The 24260-nt window shown below is 41.0% G+C and overlaps 1 protein-coding gene across 6 annotated transcripts in view; it reads right to left on the reverse strand.

Moving 5' to 3' along the window:
* Window positions 1–24260, reverse strand: part of NBEAL1 (neurobeachin like 1) — a 759124-nt gene that overhangs the window by 62913 nt on the left and 671951 nt on the right. For 5 of the 6 annotated variants that reach the window (XM_053698681.1, XM_053698678.1, XM_053698677.1 and 2 more), the window contains one exon: window positions 1577–1693. The exons of the other annotated variant lie outside the window; for it this stretch is intronic. In XM_053698681.1, coding sequence (XP_053554656.1) covers window positions 1577–1693 — 117 coding nt within the window. The remainder of the gene's footprint in view (window positions 1–1576; window positions 1694–24260) is intronic. 6 annotated transcript variants of the gene reach the window in all.

The raw sequence follows: 24260 nt of genomic DNA on the forward strand, positions 1-24260 counted from the left end.
AATCGTATCTTTAAATAACAAAGTCTTATTTAAACAAGAGGAGCAAAATTGCACAGGAGGAACCACGTGAACCTCCAAGCAAAACAAACATTTGTGAATAAGCAAATTTAAATTTTCATTAGTGTCCATAATAACAGCAAAGTCTTTAAAAGATACACTAGCACAGTCAAAAACAAACAGGCTGAAATGTCTGCAAACAGTTTACTGATAGCTGCAAAAACCCCAGACACTATAAACCTCAGCTCTGCTGAGGGCTTACCGCTCCTAGAGACCAAAAGAAAAACCCAAAAGTACTTGGTTCTCCACTAACAGCCGCTTATCACAGATGTCCAGTCTGCACCGGAGCCAAATAGAGGAAGCACCAAACAAACACGGTCACATGACCGCAATATAAATAACTACATCACCTGCCCTTTAACTGAAAGAAAACGGTGCAAAAACAAAGCGCTTCCAATAGAGAGGCAATGAACCTCTAACTGAGACCAATTGGAGTGGCTGATCAGACAAGTCACATAACCGCATCAGGAAGCTGCCGGAACTCCGATAAACACACACCAAACACACCTCCGAAAACGTAACGTAAAAAAGGAGGGAAAAAACACCCCATATTAAAAGAGCCCAGACATCTATATAGATCAATATATAAAAAGTCCTCTCAGCCAGAAATCCCTAATACAGTGCCTCTTACATGTTCCCTGCCCTAATATGCTCTGTTTAAGCATACAAGTTCCCCTGCTTACCGTACATACTTCCACAGAAATTTTGTATAATTAACTCCAAGAGTGCTAGCACCTTCTAACCTAGAAGGGAAAGCACTTACCTGTGAAAGCAGCAGTCAGGCAGGGAATAGCTTCTTAGGTGTGTCAGATTACTCCACATCTAACAGTGACCTGTAGAAAAAGAAAAAACAGAGTAACCAACTCTGGTTTTCTATAATGGGGATAGCATAATTGCTAGAAATAAAGCAAGGACCACCTCACCGCCTTCTAACAAGCCACCATTACTCTTACTAAAGAGATTGACATGGACACAGCACTGCCCCAAATCCTTTATTGCAGGGAAAAGTACCCATAAAAGGATTAAAATATCTTTAGACACCAACTTTGCACATCCTTCCTTGAAAGAGGAAAAGAGAATGACTGGGGGTTATGGGTAAGGGAAGTGATACTTAATAGCTCTGCTGGGATGCTCTTTGCCTCCTCCTGCTGGCCAGGAGGGAATATCCAACTAGTAATTGGAATGATTTGTGGACTCTCCATGCCATTTTGCCGGATATATTTTCTTTAATTTATGGACTTTGGTTTTATTTAGGATGAAATCTGTTTGATGTGATATATTTTATGTATATGTGTCAATAAATAGGGATATTTTTTATATAAGCCTTTAAGGATATTAATTGCGTAGTATTATTATTTATATAATCTTGCAATATTTTAACTAAGTTGATTTTTAGGACAGATGATTGTTAATACGGCTTAGACTTACCAGTCTTTTGAGATCTTTCTGGAGTACTTCATAACATTTTTGCTTTTTTATTTGTAATTTGATTCAGTTATAAAAAATATATACATCTTACCCTGGCTCCGGATACAGCCATATCCAGTTCCGTGCTAATGCTGACACTGGATATTTCATCTGTGTGTCCATAAAGAATCTGTACAGGTTTAGCAGATATGTCCCCAGAACCGCCACTCTATCAATTAAAGAAAACAGAAACTGGTTCATTCATTAATACTCAAATGTGTGTTCTTATAAAAAAAAACACTATGGGCCAAAATAGAACGCAAATGTTTACTGAGAGCGATAAGGGGTTTATCGCAGGTGTTGATACATACATATACATATAGATGTATATGTATGTATATATATATATATATGTCTATATATGTATTTATATGTGTATATATGTATTTACAGACATATATAAACACATAAATACATATGTACACATATATAGACATAAATATATAACTCCATTGGAGCTCTTTTGCGGTTAAGTAGATGAAAACATGTAAAAACAGAATTTATGCTTACCTGATAAATTACTTTCTCCAACGGTGTGTCCGGTCCACGGCGTCATCCTTACTTGTGGGATATTCTCCTCCCCAACAGGAAATGGCAAAGAGCCCAGCAAAGCTGGCCATATAGTCCCTCCCAGGCTCCGCCTACCCCAGTCATTCGACCGACGGACAGGAGGAAATATATATAGGAGAAACCATATGGTAACGTGGTGACTGTAGTTAGAGAAAATAATTCATCAGACCTGATTAAAAAACCAGGGCGGGGGGGGGGCGGAGCAAGCCAGGCACCTGAGCGGCCGCAAGCTAAGAGAGCTCTGCTGCTACAATATACTTAATCCCTGATAAGGTCGCTCAGGATTGCCCTAGACCGTGCCAAACTATTACTGATAATCTAAGGACCAGTGCTGCAGGGTTCAGTAGCTGAGAGAGAATCTGGAGTGATAAATTTGGAGCATTCTTCTATCAACCGCGGCCTGCGCACAGTCTGCTTGGGGAACAGCCATTTTGCCGACCACGTGGAGATAAGAGCAAGACCTGACTCGAGCATATTTGCAGCTTTCTGTAGGCGGCGATTATGTCCCTAACAAGACTATCCACATACAGCCCCTTGGAGACTGATACACTATCGCCCGATTCAGAGAGCACCATGAGTCACGGCCCCACTATAATTGACGCCATAGAACAATGGGAATGTAATATGCTGCTCTCCTTAGATCTGCACTACCAAGATTTCAGGCTACATTTCAATCGCCTCTTCTCTGCTCTTCTGGTGGATATATATGAACCGGAGGAAGACCCTTTGGTACAATATGACAACTGCCGGGACTTTGGTATGGACGCGGCTGCAGAGTGGGTCACGCAGAGTATCATCAGCGAAGATTTCTCTCAGGATCCCGATGGCGCCTCTGTAGCTTCTGGGAATGGCACCCATTTGGACAGACGGCCATCTCTCACTTTAAGGAGCACAGGCCATGATCAGAGCATTCTGCGATCTAATTCTCCAACGTTATCGACCTCAAGCAATATGGCCAGACCACAGAGAAATGCAAGTGACTCTGAGAGCAAACCCGTAGCCCTCAAACAGGAGGCTAGTGACAGAAGCCTAAAGAAACAGTCACCGGAACATTTTTCTATGTCTAAAGATGAAGTGAGACCGCTCAACTTCCACTCAGCACAGCAGATAAACAGGCAGTATACCGGACTTGTGAACATTGCCCCTCTCTGTATTTTAGAGTTACATAAGTCCGGCATAGGCTAAATATTGACCACTTATATTGCACTACAAAAAGGTTCTGCTCTTATTGTTAATCTTTGTGTTCCCTCTCTATTTAACAGTTGGTAATGTTTTCATGTTTTAATTGGGGGTGACAGTTGAACCCCGCTGAGACATTTATGCTCTCTCGCAAATCCTTTTAGTTTATAGTTGGTACTGGATTTAGCAGCTTACATGCAGTTATGAATGTATTGCCCAGCCTCACTATTACAGTTCTCTATGTCATTTTCATATTCAATATTCTACCGATTAAGCTTCAATTACACTCATAGGGACTGCCCAGTTGCAGTGAATATATTTTAGAGGTACTTTCCCAATTATTTTAACATTGGTCGCTATAGGGTTCACCTACAATTTTCCCTTCCACATCTCTACCTTATACCTTTTGAAGCACATAATGATATTATTAAAGTGGGAGCTATGAATTGAACGGAATTTATAGCCTATAAAATAGTCCCCGGTTTATTTAAGCTATGTACAATATATTGGATTGAAGAGGTAAGCTATCTTGGCAATATGTGTAATCTTGTAACCATGCAACAGAAGGAATATCCTCCTATACATTAGGGCATAACAGCCTGACATATTTGAAGGAGTATTATATCTCATGTATGTAGTCTATTTTAGAATTTCCCATGCTACTTAGAATGAAGACCCCTCCTTCTTTAAGCCAAATGATAATCTATCTAACTGTTTCCCCATTAATCCCCTCCTCTTAACTACCCATTACCTACAAAAATAGGCATGGTTCTGTTTACACTTGTACTTTTTGTTTCTCACCTATAATGGATAACACCCCATCTTGCTTCTAGGTTGAAGTGATATATATTCGAGTATATAAGGACAGGACTTTCTAGTTTCTGCTCTGATTATCATACCTCCCGCAGTATTTAAAAAAAAATAAAAAAATCTTAGGTACATATACTTTACAGACCAAGGGTCCTACAGGTATATTATATATTTCCCTAGAGTCCCTTGCTAGACCTCTACTTATACTACAGGACAGTGGGCACTGCAGCATACACTGGGCTTTTGTAAAAAGTCGACATTCTGGATATTGATTGTCAGACACCAAAAGCTCCCTATGGTAGTGGTCCCTTAGTAATAGAGCCATGGATCGGAGCTGTTAATGACTCATGCTTACATACTACAGAGTGACTTCATCATAATAAGGACTTGACTGTCATATTTTTAATTAATAGCAACTTGGATTAGATATATGTATGTGACTCTTGAGTCAGCCTATAGCCACTGACTATATCTATATGTACGTATACCCTAAGCTCCTTACCTAAATAGATGCTGACTCCTATTTAAGGAATTGTTTTTGTTTTTTCGGTTTATTTTTTTTTTCAGTTGGTTTGCTGATTCTTAGGTTGACCAGTTACATGACTATGTTAGTCTGATTTCCGTTTAAAAATTTGATCATCTTCCTACTCCAATGCACATAGAATTCCTTCTTTCCCTACACCATGTAGTTCTTAACTTAGGCATAGTTACTAAACCAGGCTGTTTATGATACTGTTGTTTTGGATATCATGTTGAATGCTATCTACTACTAGGACTTTACCAGATATTAAGCCCCCCACTAGCAGTCCTCTCTAAACATACCTACAGATAATGCTACCATAACCTTTACCTATACCTGCCCTCCCACTGGCTTTCCTATTGGAACAATTATGCCCCCACACTTTTACACTTCTCATAGGTAACAATGAGAGGCACTCCCTAAGCACCCTGTTGTCACTACTCTCAACCCCCTTTCTTTAAGTTTTTATGACCTCTCCTGACCTCTATATTCACAGCTACATTTAAAAATTGCCAAGTAATATATTAAACACAATTCTACCTATAGTGACTATATCTGACTTTCATTGTACCTATGGACTGTATAACTGCACACTATACTAAACCCCTAATATAGCCATCATACTATAGTATATATCCCTACTCTACATAGGCGGAAATGAATCCGGTTAACTCTCCCGAAACGGGAACTTCATAACCTAATTGTTACCTTCAGTAGTTACCTGACAGTTAAAGGAACCATTTGGCACTCCACTATATTGTTAGCTCCTCCTCCTTCGTGGAAAGACTCCGCCCCTCCACCTTCCTCTTATACTTAGAGCGGCTCTTGTCCGCTGCCATTCCCCTCCCCCCATATATACTTTGGCCCAAGAGTGGCCGATACATATACCAATTCTCCACAAGCTGACACTATTGACCCAGATAGCTCTTGCATTGTGGAGATCATATTTCACATAATATAACATAAAATGAAGTTTCATTCTATCTCGCCCACATATTTATCTATTTTCATCCTAAGACTTGATATGCCATTTTATTTCTATATGTTCAATTTGTTTTGCTGACAATATCAGTTTACAAAAAATGTACTATTCATCTTGATGTAATATTTGTTCAAGGGCGAACTTTGTTTGTTATTCTCCACTTTAACTTCAATAAAAAATCACTTTAAAAAAAACAAAAAAAAAAAAAAAAACCAGGGCGGGCCGTGGACCGGACACACCGTTGGAGAAAGTAATTTATCAGGTAAGCATAAATTCTGTTTTCTCCAACATAGGTGTGTCCGGTCCACGGCGTCATCCTTACTTGTGGGAACCAATACCAAAGCTTTAGGACACGGATGAAGGGAGGGAGCAAATCAGGTCACCGAAACGGAAGGCACCACGGCTTGCAAAACCTTTCTCCCAAAAATAACCTTCCGAAGAAGCAAAAGTATAAAATTTGTAAAATTTGGCAAAAGAGTGCAGTGAAGACCAAGTCGCTGCCTTACATATCTGGTCAACAGGAGCCTCGTTCTTGAAGGCCCATGTGGAAGCCACAGCCCTAGTGGAGTGAGCTGTGATACTTTCAGGAGGCTGCCGTCCGGCAGTCTCAAAAGCCAATCTGATAATGCTTTTAAGCCAAAAGGAAAGAGAGGTAGAAGTTGCTTTTTTACCTCTACTTTTACCAGAATAAACAACAAACGAAGAAGATGTTTGTCTGAAATCTTCAGGAACCTCTAAATAGAATTTTAGAGCACGGACTACGTCCAAATTGTGTAACAAACGTTCCTTCTCTGAAACTGGAACAACTATCTCCTGGTTAATATTTTTGTTGGAAACAACCTTCGGAAGAAAACCAGGCTCAGTACGCAAAACCACCTTATCTGCATGGACCAGATAGGGCGGAGAACACTGCAGAGCAGATAACTCAGAAACTCTTCTAGCAGAAGAAATTGCAACCAAAAAACAAAACTTTCTACGATAATAACTTAATATCTACGGAATGTAAGGGTTCAAACAGAACCCCTTGAAGAACTGAAAGAACTAGATTAAGACTCCAGGGAGGAGTCAAAGGTCTGTAAACAGGCTTGATTCTAACCAGAGCCTGAACAAACGCTTAAACGTCTGGCACAGCTGCCAGCCTTTTGTGAAGTAAAACAGATAAAGCAGAGATCTGTCCCTTCAGAGAACTTGCAGATAATCCTTTCTCCAAACCTTCTTGTAGAAAGGAAAGAATCTTAGGAAATTTTATCTTGTTCCATGGGAATCCTTTAGATTCACACCAACAGATATATTTTTTCCATATTTTATGGTAAATTTTTCTAGTTACAGGCTTTCTAGCCTGAATAAGAGTATCTATTACAGAATCTGAAAACCCACGCTTTGATAGAATCAAGCGTTCAATCTCCAAGCAGTCAGTTGGAGGGAAACCAGATTCGGATGTTCGAATGGACCCTGAACAAGAAGGTCCTGTCTCAAAGGTAGCTTCCATGGTGGAGCCGATGACATATTCACCAGGTCTGCATACCAAGTCCTGCGTGGCCACGCAGGAACTATCAAGATCACCGAAGCCCTCTCCTGATTGATCCTGGCTACCAGCCTGGGAATGAGAGGAAACGGCGGGAATACATAAGCTAGGTTGAAGATCCAAAGTGCTACTATTGTATCCACTAGAGTCGCCTTGGGATCCCTGGATTTGGACCCGTAACAAGGGACCTTGAAGTTCTGACGAGAGGCCATCAGATCCATGTCTGGAATGCCCCATAATTGAGTTATTTGGGCAAAGATTTCCGGATGGAGTTCCCACTCCCCCGGATGCTCCTCCATCACCAGGGAACTCCTTGTTCCCCCCTGATGGTTGATATATGCAACAGTCGTCATGTTGTCTGATTGACACCTTATGAATTTGGCCTTTGCTAGTCGAGGCCAAGCCTTGAGAGCATTGAATATCGCTCTCAGTTCCAGAATGTTTATCGGGAGAAGAGAGTCTTCCCGAGACCATAGACCCTGAGCTTTCAGGGGTTCCCAGACCGCGCCCCAGCCCACCATACTGGCGTCGGTCGTGACAATGACCCACTCTGGTCTGCGGAAGCTCATTCCCTGTGACAGGTTGTCCAGGGTCAGCCACCAACGGAGTGAATCTCTGGTCCTTTGATCTACTTGGATCGTCGGAGACAAGTCTGTATAATCCCCATTCCACTGTCTGAGCATGCACAGTTGTAATGGTCTTAGATGAATTCGTGCAAAAGGAACTATGTCCATTGCCGCAACCATCAAACCTATTACTTCCATGCACTGCGCTATGGAAGGAAGAAAAACAGAATGAAGTACCTGACAAGAGCTTAGAAGTTTGATTTTCTGGCCTCTGTCAGAAAAATCTTCATTTCTAAGGAAACTATTATTGTTCCCAAGAAGGGAACTCTTGTTGACGGGGACAGAGAACTTTTTTCTATGTTCACTTTCCACCTGTGAGATCTGAGAAAGGCTAGGACAATGTCCGTATGAGCCCTTTCTTTTGACAGAGACGACACTTGAATCAGGATGTCGTCCAAGTAAGGTACTACTGCAATGCCCCTTGGTCTTAGCACCGCTAGAAGGGACCCTAGTACCTTTGTGAAAATCCTTGGAGCAGTGGCTAATCCGAATGGAAGTGCCACAAACTGGTAATGCTTGTCCAGAAAGGCGAACCTTAGGAACCGAAGATGTTCCTTGTGGATAGGAATATGTAGGTACGCATCCTTTAAATCCACCGTGGTCATGAATTGACCTTCCTGGATGGTAGGAAGGATCGTTCGAATGGTTTCCATTTTGAACGATGAAACCCTTAGAAACTTGTTTAGAATCTTGAGATCTAAAATTGGTCTGAATGTTCCCCTCTTTTTTGGGAACTATGAACAGGTTGGAGTAAAACCCCATCCCTTGTTCTCCTAATGGAACAGGATGAATCACTCCCATTCTTGACAGGTCTTCTACACAATGTAAGAATGCCTGTCTTTTTATTTGGTTCGAAGATAATTGAGACCTGTGGAACCTTCCCCTTGGGGGTAGTTCCCTGAATTCCAGGAGATAACCTTGAGAAACTATTTCTAGCGCCCAAGGATCCTGAATATCTCTTGCCCAAGCCTGAGCAAAGAGAGAAAGTCTGCCCCCCACAAGATCCGGTCCCGGATCGGGGGCCAACACTTCATGCTGTTTTGGTAGCAGTGGCAGGTTTCTTGGCCTGCTTACCCTTGTTCCAGCCTTGCATCGGTCTCCAGGCTGGCTAGGTTTGAGAAGTATTACCCTCTTACTTAGAGGGTGTAGAATTTGAGGCTGGTCCGTTTCTGCGAAAGGGACGAAAATTTGGCTTATATTTAGCCTTAAAAGACCTATCCTGAGGAAGGGCGTGGCCCTTTCCCCCAGTGATGTCTGAAATAATCTCTTTCAAGTCAGGGCCAAACAGTGTTTTACCCTTGAAAGGGATGTTAAGCAATTTGGTCTTGGAGGACACATCCGCTGACCAAGACTTTAGCCAAAGCGCTCTGCGCGCCACGATAGCAAACCCTGAATTATTCGCCGCTAATCTAGCTAATTGCAAAGCGGCATCTAAAATAAAAGAGTTAGCTAATTTAAGTGCTTGAACTCTGTCCATAACCTCCTCATACGAAGATTCTTCATTGAGCGACTTTTCTAGTTCTTCGAACCAGAAACAAGCAGCTGTAGTGACAGGAACAATGCATGAAATTGGTTGTAGAAGGTAACCTTGCTGAACAAACATCTTTTTAAGCAAACCCTCTAACTTTTTATCCATAGGATCTTGAAAACACAACTATCTTCTATAGGAATAGTAGTGCGTTTGTTTAGAGTAGAAACCGCCCCCTCGACCTTGGGGACTGTCTGCCATAAGTCCTTTCTGGGTCGACTATAGGAAATAATTTCTTAAATATAGGGGGAGGAACAAAAGGAATGCCGGGCCTTACCCACTCCTTATTTACTATGTCCGCCACCCGCTTGGGTATAGGAAAAGCATCAGGGGACACCAGAACCTCTAGGAACTTGTCCATCTTACATAATTTCTTTGGAATGACCAAATTGTCACAATCATCCAGAGTAGATAATACCTCCTTAAGTAGTGCGTGGAGATGTTCTAATTTAAATTTAAATGTTACAACATCAGGTTCAGCTTGTTGAGAAATTTTCCCTGAATCTGAAATTTCTCCCTCAGACAAAACCTCCCTCCTGACCCCTTCAGATTGGTGTGAGGGCATGTCAGAACAGTTATCATCAGCGTCCTCTTGCTCTTCAGTGTTTAAAACAGAGCAATCGCGCTTTCTCTGATAAGTAGGCATTTGGATAAAATGTTTGCAATAGAATTATCCATTACAGCCGTTAATTGTTGCATGGTAATAAGTATTGGCGCACTAGATGTACTAGGGGCCTCTTGTGTGGGCAAAACTGGTGTAGACACAGAAGGGGATGATGCAGTACCATGCTTACTCCCCTCATTTGAGGAATCATCATGGGCAATATCATTATCAATGGCATTATTGTCCCTACTTTGTTTGGACACTATGAAACAATTATCACATATATTTAAATGGGGAGAAACCTTGGCTTTCATACATATAGAACATTGTTATCTGATGGTTCAGACATGTTAAACAGGCTTAAACTTGTCAACAAAGCACAAAAAACGTTTTACAATAAAACCGTTACTGTCACTTTATTCATTTTAAACTGAACACACTTTATTACTGAATATGTGAAAAAGTATGAAGGAATTGTTCAAAATTCACCAAAATTTCACCACAGTATCTTAAAGCCTTAAAAGTATTGCACACCAAATTTGAAAGCTTTAACCCTTAAAATAACGGAACCGGAGCCGTTTTTACATTTAACCCCTATACAGTCCCAGGTATCTGCTTTGCTGAGACCCAACCAAGCCCAGAGGGGAATACGATACCCAATGATGCCTTCTATAAGCTTTTTCAGTGGTTCTTAGCTCCTCACACATGCATCTGCATGCCTTGCTTTCCAAAAACAACTGCGCATTAGTGGCGCGAAAATGAGGCTCTGCCTATGACTAGAAAAGGCCCCCAGTGAAAAAGGTGTCCAATACAGTGCCTGCCGTTTTTTTTTTTAAAACAATCCCCAAGATTATAATAACTATTAATAGTTATAATCTGCCAAATATGCTTAGTAAAGTAATCGTTTTAGCCCAGAAAAATGTCTACCAGTTTTTTAAGCCATAATGAAGCCCTTTATTCTTATACTAAACTAAGAAAATGGCTTACCGGTTCCCATAGGGAAAATGACAGCTTCCAGCATTACCAAGTCTTGTTAGAAATGTGTCATACCTCAAGCAGCAAAAGTCTGCTCACTGTTTCCCCCAACTGAAGTTAATTCATCTCAACAGTCCTGTGTGGAAACAGCCATCGATTTTAGTAACGGTTGCTAAAATCATTTTCCTCTTACAAACAGAAATCTTCATCTCTTTTCTGTTTCAGAGTAAATAGTACATACCAGCACTATTTTAAAATAACAAACTCTTGATTGAAGAATAAAACTACATTTAAACACCAAAAAACTCTTAGCCATCTCAGTGGAGATGTTGCCTGTGCAACGGCAAAGAGAATGACTGGGGTAGGCGGAGCCTGGGAGGGACTATATGGCCAGCTTTGCTGGGCTCTTTGCCATTTCCTGTTGGGGAGGAGAATATCCCACAAGTAAGGATGACGCCGTGGACCGGACACACCTATGTTGGAGAAATCATATTTATGCAATATTCATATTTAATAAAGGTTTTAACTATGTATTTATTGTAAATATTTCACATCCCAATGTTCTGGACATAGCAGAATATATTCTAAGTATTTTTAAATAGAAAATACTGTATATATCTATACCTATATAGGTATAGATAAATAGTGTACCAAAATACCACCATATGTATGTAGAAATATTTATGAATAAATAGAACATATTCTTGTATGTAAAGAACATTGGAATGTGAAATATTCAAATTTTCATGTCAGGTTAGCGCACATGAGGGTGTAACATTTTTTCTCCATTGACTTCTATGGGGGAACACGTGAATGCGCATGTGATATTGTAAGTTCGGCTTTTTGCACTTGTTGGGTTAGCGAGCGAGCAAAAACAGAATTTATGCTTACCTGATAAATTACTTTCTCCAACGGTGTGTCCGGTCCACGTCGTCATCCATTACTTGTGGGAAATATTCTCCCCCACAGGGAAAGGCAAGGAGAGCACACAGCAAGAGCTGTCCATATAGCTCCCCCTCTGGCTCCGCCCCCCAGTCATTCGACCGACGGTTAGGAGAAAAAGGAGAAACTATAGGGTGCCGTGGTGACTGTAGTGTATAAAGAAAAAAAAATTTCAACCTGATTAGGAAACCAGGGCGGGCCGTGGACCGGACACACCATTGGAGAAAGTAATTTATCAGGTAAGCATAAATTCTGTTTTCTCCAACATTGGTGTGTCCGGTCCACGGCATCATCCATTACTTGTGGGAACCAATACCAAAGCTTTAGGACACGGATGAGGGGAGGGAGCAAATCAGGTTACCTAAATGGAAGGCACCACGGCTTGCAAAACCTTTCTTTCTCCCAAAAATAGCCTCCGAAGAAGCATAAGTATCAAATTTGTAGAATTTGGCAAAAGTGTGCAGAGAGGACCAAGTCGCTGCCTTACATATCTGATCAACAGAAGCCTCGTTCTTGTAGGCCCATGTGGAAGCCACACCCCTAGTAGAGTGAGCTGTGATTCGGTCAGGAGGTTGCCGTCCGGCAGTCTCATAAGCCAATCAATAATGCTTTTCAGCCAGTAAGAGAGAGAGGTAGCAGTAGCTTTTTGACCTCTCCTCTTACCAGAGTAAACGACAAACAAAGATGAGGTTTGTCTAAAATCTTTTGTTGCTTCTAAGTAGAACTTTAAAGCACGAACAACATCTAAATTGTGTAATAAACGTTCCTTCTTTGAAACTGGATTCGGACACAGAGAAGGAACAACTATTTCCTGGTTAATATTCTTGTTGGAAACAACTTTTGGAAGAAAACCAGGCTTAGTACGCAAAACAACCTTATCTGAATGGAAAACCAGATAGGGTGGATTGCATTGCAAAGCAGATAATTCAGAAACTCTTCTAGCAGAAGAAATAGCAACCAAAAACAGAACTTTCCAAGATAATAACTTAATATCTATGGAATGTAAAGGTTCAAACGGAACCTCTTGAAGAACTGAAAGAACTAAATTTAGACTCCAAGGAGGAGTCATGGGTCTGTAAACAGGCTTGATTCTAACCAAAGCCTGAACAAAAGATTGTACATCTGGCACAGCTGCCAATCGTTTGTGTAACAAGACAGATAAAGCGGAAATCTGTCCTTTTAGAGAACTAGCTGACAACCCTTTATCCAAACCGTCTTGGAGAAAGGAGAGAATCTTTGGAATTTTAATCTTACTCCAGGAGAATCCCTTGGATTCACACCAGCAGATATATTTTTTCCATATTTTATGGTAAATCTTTCTAGTCACAGGTTTTCTGGCTTGGACCAGAGTATCTATCACAGAATTCGAGAACCCACGCTTTGATAAAATCAAGCGTTCAATTTCCAAGCAGTCAGCTGCAGAGAAACTAGATTTGGATGTTCGAATGGACCTTGTACTACAGGGAGTGCAGAATTATTAGGCAAGTTGTATTTTTGAGGATTAATTTTATTATTGAACAACAACCATGTTCTCAATGAACCCAAAAAACTCATTAATATCAAAGCTGAATATTTTTAGAAATAGTTTTTAGTTTGTTTTTAGTTTTAGCTATTTTAGGGGGATATCTGTGTGTGCAGGTGACTATTACTGTGCATAATTATTAGGCAACTTAACAAAAAACAAATATATACCCATTTCAATTATTTATTTTTACCAGTGAAACCAATATAACATTACAACATTCACAAATATACATTTCTGACATTCAAAAACAAAACAAAAACAAATCAGTGACCAATATAGCCACCTTTCTTTGCAAGGACACTCAAAAGCCTGCCATCCATGGATTCTGTCAGTGTTTTGATCTGTTCACCATCAACATTGCGTGCGGCAGCAACCACAGCCTCCCAGACACTGTTCAGAGAGGTGTACTGTTTTCCCTCCTTGTAAATCTCACATTTGATGATGGACCACAGGTTCTCAATGGGGTTCAGATCAGGTGAACAAGGAGGCCATGTCATTAGATTTTCTTCTTTTATACCCTTCCTTGCCAGCCACGCTGTGGAGTACTTGGACGCGTGTGATGGAGCATTGTCCTGCATGAAAATCATGTTTTTCTTGAAGGATGCAGACTTCTTCCTGTACCACTGCTTGAAGAAGGTGTCTTCCAGAAACTGGCAGTAGGACTGGGAGTTGAGCTTGACTCCATCCTCAACCCGAAAAGGCCCCACAAGCTCATCTTTGATGATACCAGCCCAAACCAGTACTCCACCTCCACCTTGCTGGCGTCTGAGTCGGACTGGAGCTCTCTGCCCTTTACCAATCCAGCCACGGGCCCATCCATCTGGCCCATCAAGACTCACTCTCATTTCATCAGTCCATAAAACCTTAGAAAAATCAGTCTTGAGATATTTCTTGGCCCAGTCTTGACGTTTCAGCTTGTGTGTCTTGTTCAGTGGTGGTCGTCTTTCAGCCTTTCTTACCTTGGCCATGTCTCTGAGTATTGCACACCTTGTGCTTTTGGGCACTCCAGTGATGTTGCAGCTCTGAAATATGGCCAAACTGGTGGCAAGTGGCATCTTGGCAGCTGCACGCTTGACTTTTCTCAGTTCATGGGCAGTTATTTTGCGCCTTGGTTTTTCCACACGCTTCTTGCGACCCTGTTGACTATTTTGAATGAAACGCTTGATTGTTCGATGATCACGCTTCAGAAGCTTTGCAATTTTAAGAGTGCTGCATCCCTCTGCAAGATATCTCACTATTTTTGACTTTTCTGAGCCTGTCAAGTCCTTCTTTTGACCCATTTTGCCAAAGGAAAGGAAGTTGCCTAATAATTATGCACACCTGATATAGGGTGTTGATGTCATTAGACCACACCCCTTCTCATTACAGAGATGCACATCACCTAATATGCTTAATTGGTAGTAGGCTTTCAAGCCTATACAGCTTGGAGTAAGACAACATGCATAAAGAGGATGATGTGGTCAAAATACTCATTTGCCTAATAATTCTGCACTCCCTGTAGAAGGTCCTGTCTCAAAGGTAGCTTCCATGGTGGAGCCGATGACATATTCACCAGGTCTGCATACCAAGTCCTGCGTGGCCACGCAGGAGCTATCAGAATCACCGAGGCCTTCTCCTGTTTGATCCTGGCTATGAGCCTGGGAAGGAGAGGAAACGGTGGAAACACATACGCTAGGTTGAACGACCAAGGCGCCACTAATGCATCCACTAGAGTCGCCTTGGGATCCCTGGATTTGGACCCGTAGCAAGGAATCTTGAAGTTCTGACGGGACGCCATTAGATCCATGTCTGGAATGCCCCATAATTGGGTTAACTGAGCAAAGACCTCGGGGTGGAGTTCCCACTCCCCCGGATGGAAAGTCTGACGACTCAAATAGTCCGCCTCCCAGTTGTCTACTCCTGGGATGTGAATAGCGGATAGATGGCAGGAGTGATTCTCTGCCCATTAGATGATCTTGGTTACTTCCTTCATCGCTAGGGAACTCTTTGTTCCCCCCTGATGATTGATGTACGCAACAGTCGTTATGTTGTCCGACTGAAATCTTATGAACCTGGCTTCCGCTAGCTGAGGCCAAGCCAGGAGCGCATTGAATATTGCTCTTAGTTCCAAAATGTTTATCGGGAGAAGCGACTCTTCCCGAGACCATAGGCCCTGAGCTTTCAGGGAGTCCCAGACCGCGCCCCACCCCAAGAGGCTGGCGTCGGTCGTGACGATGACCCACTCTGGTCTGCGGAAACTCATTCCCTGAGACAGGTGATCCTGGGTCAACCACCAGAGAAGTGAGTCCCTGGTTACCTGGTCTACTTGAATTTGGGGAGACAAGTCTGTATAGTCCCCATTCCACTGATTGAGCATGCACAGCTGTAATGGTCTTAGATGAATTCGAGCAAAAGGAAACACGTCCATTGCTGCGACCATTAGTCCTATTACTTCCATGCACTGAGCTATGGAGGGTTGAGGAATAGAATGAAGAACTCGACAAGCGTTTAAAAGCTTTATCTTTCTGACTTCTGTCAGGAAGATCTTCATTTCCACAGAATCTATTATTGTTCCCAGAAAAGGAACCCTTGTGGACGGTGACAGTGAACTCTTTTCTATGTTCACCTTCCACCCGTGAGATCTGAGAAAAGCCAACACAATGTCTGTGTGGGCCCTTGCTTTTGAAAGAGACGACGAATGGATTAGGATGTCGTCTAGATAAGGTGCTACAGCGATGCCCCTCGGCCTTAGGACCGCTAGAAGGGACCCTAGCACCTTTGTGAAAATTCTGGGAGCGGTGGCTAAACCGAATGGAAGAACCACGAACTGGTAATGTTTGTCCAGAAAGGCGAACCTCAGGAACTGATGATGAGTTTTGTGGATTGGGATATGCAGATACGCATCCTTTAGATCCACGGAAGTCAAATATTGACCCTGCTGGATTGTCGGCAAGATTGTCCGAATGGTTTCCATTTTGAAGGATGGAACTCTGAGGAACTTGTTTAATATCTTTAAATCCAGAATTGGCCTGAAAGTTCCCTCTTTTTTGGGAACCACAAACAGGTTTGAGTAAAAACCTAGACCTTGTTCCCCGGAGGGGACTGGGTTTATCACTCCCATCTTTTATAGGTCTCTTACACAATGTAAGAATGCCTGTTTCTTTATCTGGTCTGAAGATAAGCGAGACAGGTGGAACCTTCCCCTTGGAGGAAGTCCCTTGAACTCTAGCAGGTATCCCTTGGAGACTATTTCTAGTGCCCAGGGATCCGGAACATCTCTTGCCCAAGCCTGAGCGAAGAGAGATAGTCTGCCCCCTACCAGATCCGGTCCCGGATCGGGGGCTACCCCTTCATGCTGTCTTGGTAGCAGCAGCAGGTTTCTTGGTCTGTTTACCCTTGTTCCAGCCTTGCATGGGCTTCCAAGCGGGTTTGGGCTGGGCCGCGTTACCTTCTTGTCTAGCGGCAGTGGAGTTATTAGCCGGTCCGTTCCTGAAATTGCAAAAGGAACGAAAATTAGACTTGTTCTTGGCCTTAAAAGGCCTATCCTGTGGGAGGGCATGGCCCTTACCCCCAGTGATGTCTGAAATAATTTCCTTCAATTCCGGCCCAAAAAGGGTCTTACCCTTGAAAGGAATATTAAGTAACTTAGTCTTGGACGACACATCTGCCGACCAGGATTTTAGCCAAAGCGCCCTCCGTGCTACTATAGCAAAACCTGAGTTTTTCGCCGCCAATTTCGTTATTTGAAAGGCGGCATCCAATATAAAGGAATTAGCTAATTTTAATGCGTGAATTCTGTCCATGACTTCTTCATAGGAAGTCTCTTTCTGGAGCGACCTTTCTAGTTCCTCGAACCAAAAGGACGCCGCTGAAGTGACAGTAATAACACACGTAGCTGGTTGAAGGATGAACCCTTGCTGAACAAAAATCTTTTTAAGCAGTCCTTCCAATTTTTTTTATTTTTTTTTATTTATTATATTTTTATTTTACATAAGGTGTCATACAGTCTTTGTACATCATTTAAGTAGGACATTATATCCAAATCAACTGTTCCGATAATGATACATAACCAACTTAACTACTATTTCTTAACTAACTCAGTGTTCCATAAGTAATAAATATTGCTCATCAATGCTACATTACTCAGAATCATAAAAGACATTTATCTTATCTTATATCTCCTGCTATACTAACTTACCCATTGTCGGTGTACCTCTGCTGGATTACTCTCGGTCCCCGAGCCGGGAAGAGAGGGGGAAACAGGCCAGTCCTCCATCCAGTGATTTCTTTACTTGTGTGAATCTTACTATTGTGCTGCATATTGTGATGGTGGATGTATGCTTTCCCATAGGAATTTGGCATCTAAGAAAAATGGGAGCTTGCCCCTCTTTAAGAACCCATATTCCTCTAAACTTATGAGTTCAGTAGTTCTATCTAACCACATCTTTTTAGTTGGGGAAAGTGGTGTCTTCCAAGCTCTGGCAATTAAGGATCGGGCTCCATTCAGTCCTATTTGAATTATAAGGGATCTCAATTTGCACGTGATGTGAGTAGCGTCATTTAGTAATGCTATTCTAGCTGTTAGTCGGAGCCCTTCTCCCACTAGTGTCTGAAAGTCTGTCTCCACCTCCCTCCACAGTCTTGCTATTATGGGACAATCCCACCACATGTGTAACAAACTTCCCTGTTCGCCACATCCTCTCCAGCACATACGTGAAGAGTCAGGGTATATGGTGCTCAGTCTAGTCGGGGTTAAATACCAGCGGGATAGAAGCTTGTAATTCATTTCAAGTATTTGTGGGGAAGAGGATGATTTTTTCGTTCTTTGAAATATGATGTGCCAGGCTTCCCTATCAATATCTATGTGGAGGTCGAGTTCCCATCTGGCCGTGAAACTTGGCAGTGTATTGTTTTGAGATTCTAGTAGAAGACAGCGAGACCGGGATAGAGAGCCCGGAATCGCTTCCTCCCTGTCACATAGTTTTTCAAAAGGGGTGAGTGGGCGAAGGAACTCCTGCCTATGGGGGGTTGTATGTAGGAAATGTTGAAGCTGTGCAAATTTGAGCCATTGTGCGTACCGTCCGTCTGCTATAGTCTTCAATCTGTGTCTGTCCATTAATTTCCCATTCTCCAAGAATCTGTTTAGTGGGATTGTATACCCCCATTCTCTGCAACCCCTAAATCCACTATCTAAGCCCCCTGTCATTTCTGTGTTAAGAGCTATTGGGAACAATGGGGATCTAACAGAAGATATATGAGGATACAGGGTTTTTATTCTCTCCCATTCTTTAAAGAAATGTTTGTGTAAGTCTAGGAGTCCACATTGTTTTGGTCTGAGATCCGGGGGGACCCAACATAATGCCCTCACGAAAGGGACCTGTAGTATATGGGAGTCAATTGACACCCACGCTTTATGTGATGTTGATCCGTGCCAGTCTAGTACCCTCTGGAGAGTTACCGCGTGATAGTACTCCTCTAGTTTGGGCAGTCCTACTCCGCCTGAGATTGTGGACCTATATAAAGTATGTCTATTAACCCTGGGTCTGATCTTGCCCCAGACATAGTTGTTTATCTGTCCTTGTACCCGTGTTAAGAACCAGGTGGGAAGGTGTATTGGGAGGGCTTGCAGTAAATATAGAATCTTGGGTAATGTTGTCATTTTAATGGAGTGTATCCTACCCCACACGTAAGCGTTTTGGTTGCCCAAGTGTTAAGGTCTCTAGATATTGAGTTAAGTAAGGACTCGTAATTTTTCTTAAAGAGAATGAGGGGATTAGGGGTGAGATGTATACCCAAATATTTGACTGACTCTAACTGTAAACGTAAGGGGCATATTCGTGAGAGTTTACGAAAGGCTGGTGGGCTGAGTGAAATGTTTAGTACCTCTGACTTGGTTTGATTTACTAAAAAATGTGAGTATGTGCCAAATCTTTTAATCTCACTAAGTATTACTGGTATAGTGCTACTAGGAGAAGTTACTGAAAAAAGGACATCGTCCGCATACATTGCGATTTTAAATTCATTAGGTCCTATTGTGATACCTTTTATTTCTCTGTTTTTGCGTATGTGGGCTGCAAATACTTCCATTGTTAATATAAACAGGATAGGCGAAAGAGGGCACCGTCCTTCCAATTTTTTATCCATAGGATCTTTGAAAACGCAGCTGTCCTCTATAGGAATAGTGGTGCGCTTCGCTAGCGTTGAAACAGCTCCCTCAACCTTCGGGACCGTCTGCCATGCGTCCCTTCTAGGGTCTACTATGGGAAACATTTTCTTAAATATAGGAGGTGGGGCAAAGGGTACACCTGGCTTCTCCCACTCCTTTTCCACTATGTTCGCTACCCTTTTGGGTATTGGAAAGGCGTCGTCGTGCACTGGGACCTCTAAAAATTTGTCCAATTTTCACAACTTCTCTGGTACTACCATAGAATCACAGTCATCCAGAGTAGCTAATACCTCCTTTAGCAAAGCGCAGAGATGTTCTAGCTTAAACTTAAATGCTACTATATCAGGTTCTGCCTGTTGAGAAATTTTTCCTGAGTCTGAAATTTCACCCTCAGACAGCCCTTCCCTCACAGCCAATTCTGATTGATGTGAGGGTAAAATAGATAAAGCATCGTCAGCGTCTGATTGTTCATCCCTTTTATCTGTATTTAAAGCTGAACAATCACGCTTTCTCTGAAATGCTGGCAGTTTGGATAAAAGATTTGCTATAGAATTATCCACTACTGCTGTTAATTGTTGCATAGAAATAAGCACTGGCGCGCTAGGTGTCGCCTGCGCGGGCAAAGCTGGTGTAGACACAGAAGGAGAGGATGTAGAACTATCCCCACTACCTTCATTAGATAAATCATCTTGGGCAACATTATGAAATGTAACAGAGCTGTCCTCATTTTGTTTGGACGCTATGGCACAATTATCACAAACACTCGAAGGGGGAACCACATTTGTCTCTACACACACAGAACATAGGTTATCTGATGGCACAGACATGTTAAACAGATTTAGGCAGGCAAACAATGCAATAAAAACGATTTTAAACAAAAACGTTACTGTCTCTTTAAATAATAAAATGACACACTTTATTTCTGAATGTTCAAAAAACTATGAAGGCAATATCCGATTTTTCTGAAATTTGGACCCCAGTGTCTTAATGCTTAGAAAGTATTGCACAGCAAATATGGAGACTCTAGCTCTTAAAACAAGCAAACCGGAGCTAAATGTTGGATTTAACCGTTTTTATACACCACAATCCCAGCTACAGCATGCTGTAGCTTTTTACCTTCCTTAGGGGTCAACCATCCACAGAAATAAGCCTCCTGGAGTCACTTTCTGAGCCACAGGACCCTCTCACATAAAACTGCATGCACTGCCTTAACATCTACTGCGTAGCTGAAGTGCTAAAATGAGGCCTCCTCCCTCAGTACACTAGAGTGAAGGGGCCTTCCTGACTAGATTTAGGTGTCTAAAGCAAGCCAGATCAATAAAAAAATGTCCCCAAGTGTAAATGAGTTTATAAAACATTTCAATTGCCATCATATTGTAATAAAAACCAATCGATTTGGCCCCTAACAGTGTCTACCAGCATAAAAATCAAAAAGGGGAAGCCTGTTATCTTTTTTACTGAGGTGAAAGAAAAATGGCTTACCGTTTTCCCTGAGGGGAAAAATGACTGTCATCTAGCATTAGCCTGTGTTGTTAGAAGGAGACTAGTCATACCTTAAGCAGATGAGTCTGCAAACTGTTACCCCCAACTGAAGTTCTCTGTTTCAACAGTCCTGCGTGGTAACAGTAATGGATTTTAGTTACTTGTGCTAAAATCATAGCCCTCTTAAACAGAAATCTTCATCACTTTTCTGTTGTAGAGTAAATAGTACAAGCCAGCACTATTTTAAAATAACAAACTCTTGATAGAAGAATAAAAAACTACAACTAACACCACAAACTCCTCACCATCCCCGTGGAGATGCTACTTGTTCAGAGCGGCAAGGAGAATGACTGGGGGGCGGAGCCAGAGGGGGAGCTATATGGACAGATCTTGCTGTGTGCTCTCCTTGCCTTTCCCTGTGGGGGAGAATATTTCCCACAAGTAATGGATGACGCCGTGGACCGGACACACCAATGTTGGAGAAAACTGTTTAGTTTAAACTCATAATATGAGTGCAATCCAATGCGCATAAAAAGCTTACTTCTAGCGCAGTTAACGCTCGGACTGGAGCGTGAATTAGCGCTTGACTTGTAATCTGGCCCTATGTAATGATGAGCCTGAGGAACATTACATAAAAAATGATGGAGTAACGTCTATAAGGCAGCTACATGAAGTTGTATAATGTTAGAGTGAGTTTGGGAGAGACAACACACAGTGACAAAGCTGCAGATGTAAAAAGGTGGAACTGTGCAAGAGAACAGGGGGTGGTAACAGAGCTACTTACACAAAAATAAGAATGCTAGTAATGAGACCAGGGATAGAGACTGTGCCCCTTTGGGGCAAAGAGGAAAATTTAAAAAATTGAGAGAAAAAGTGCAACTGGGAAGACTTCACGGGGGATTTCAGGCTGTGATGTTACTGAATTCATTAGAATCCCCTTTGTGGAAGTGAAATGTATTTATTTTACAATTCTATCTTCATCCACCTAGTTTATCCATTTAAAGGGACATTAAACCCATTTTTTTTCTTTCATGATTCAGATAGAGAATACAACTTTAAACAACATTCCAATTAACTTCTATTATCGGATTTGCTTCATTCTTTAGATATTTTTTGTTGAAGAAAAAGCAGTACACATGGGTGAGCCAATCACACAAGGTATCTATGTGCAGCCACCAATCAACATCTACTGAGGCAATCTAGATATGCTTTTCGGAAAAGGATATCAAGAGAATGAAGCAAATTAGAAAGTTGCTTAATATTGCATGCTCTTTCTAAATCATAAAAGAAAACAAATGGGTTTCATCTCCCTATAACATGGTCTAATCATTATGTGATTAATGCGTTTAATTTAACTAGCCCAGCAGCCCTAAATAAACATAAAACTAACTCCATGGCGTGCATTACTGATTGTGTAGCATATGAGGAATCTGAATGAACAGTTTGTACTCTAAAGAGTTGGATACAAAAAGAGGCCAGGGCAATCGTAATGTAAAAATAAAAACATGTTGTACCAAATGCTCCCTCTCATCAATTCGCTTGTACTAAGTTGTGCCATACTGGTACTGCTGAACATACAAAAAATGATGAGATTAATTGGCTAAGACTGGCAACTCTCATGCTTGTTATTAAATTCTTTGTTGTTGCCTTTTCAAGTATTCATAATTCATTACAAACAGCTAAAAGGGCCTAAGCTGTTACAATCAATATGGCACCTGTTTAGATCACGCACATCTGGAGTTCATTAACTAAAATAATTAACTAATTAAACTATCATTAGAAAAAAAACTTGAGTTTGTACTAGTTGATATAGTTTAGTTGGAACTAATGTTATTTAATGCAAATGAAATACTTTCAAAACATTAGTACCATGATCCATCTCAATGAAAATAATTGTATGTAATACTTGGATTTTAGAATGAGACAACCTCTTAGCGACATGTTCTAAGCACATCTTTGTTGGAAAATACTAATCTTGCAACTTGGTAAAATATTTCATCATGTGTCTTACAGAAAATGAAAACACTGTACAGAAATAAAAAAACAACTTGCAAACATGAATCAAATAACATTAAAATTATTAATCATATCATTCACCAATTAGACGTGTTTCTTTCTTAAAGGGGCCAATTCAAATTACCCTACAGAAAAATAATGACAGCTTAGCTTACTTGATTAAAGGGATATAAAAAAATACTTTAGCGTTTATTATTGCACTATTGCTTGGATTTAACTATGGGGTCAATCACAAAATTCTTCAAAAAAAACTTTGTCTACAAAAATAGCCCTATACTTTAACAGTGTTTATCTGTTGATAATCATTAGAAAAGTTTTTTTTTTTTTTTTAAAGGATTTTGATTGACCCCTATGTGTTTAATCCCTGCAATTGAGTCAAACACATATTTAAAGTCAACTCCATAGCAGCAGTGAACTACTGTGACCTATCTGATAACTTCTGGTGGGGCAACGAGAACAAAGTTCATTTCATACCAGAATTAAGAAGCACATTAGGACACTTCGACTTTGGCATTAACCCTTTGGCATCAACGCTACTGAAATTGGCGGCGCTAAATAATAATAACCCTTGTCACAGAAGCAATGGGCAATAATGTACATTTAGAAAGCTTTTGCAGGGAACACCTACATATGCATATATCTGTGTATTGCACAGCACCTATATATTTGCTATATTTGTCTTTAATGTATAAGGTGCCAGTTATCCTGGTTTTTGTGATTCCTTCATGTTTGATATAGTTCTCTTTGCCTCCTAAGCTACTATAGTGTTTTTTTCTTGTTGGGTTATTTTCATTTGTCTTGTGGCTTTGAGCTGTGTCTTCTGGCTTCTTTTAAATGTCATTGGGCTATCTAGTCTGACTAAGTGGTTTGGCAACAGCTAATTTAGTGTCACACACAAAAGCTCATTGTAAAATAAATGTTCTGATGATTTATTGTTAATCGAATACTTTGTACAGACATTTTTATTAGTTTTTATTTTTGCACAGATTTTTATGTCACATTACCATCTTGTATTCATTTGATTTTGTGTCGTGTTACTTAATATTATATTTGATCAGTTAAGTATCTACAAGTGCATTTTCATTTTTTGTTATATTTTGAAACAAAGTTTTTTCTTATGACTTCATCCTTAAAGGGACATTATGCACTCATTTTTTCTTTGCATAAATGTTTTGTAGATCTATTTATATAGCCCATAAAGTTGGGTTTTTTTTATTAAAAAAAATGTATATTTTTGCTTATTTTTAAATAACATTGCTCTGATTTTTAGACTCCTAACCAAGCCCCAAAGTTATATGAGAATACCG

The sequence above is a fragment of the Bombina bombina genome, chromosome 1, assembly GCF_027579735.1.
Source record: "Bombina bombina isolate aBomBom1 chromosome 1, aBomBom1.pri, whole genome shotgun sequence".
NCBI lineage: Eukaryota > Metazoa > Chordata > Amphibia > Anura > Bombinatoridae > Bombina > Bombina bombina.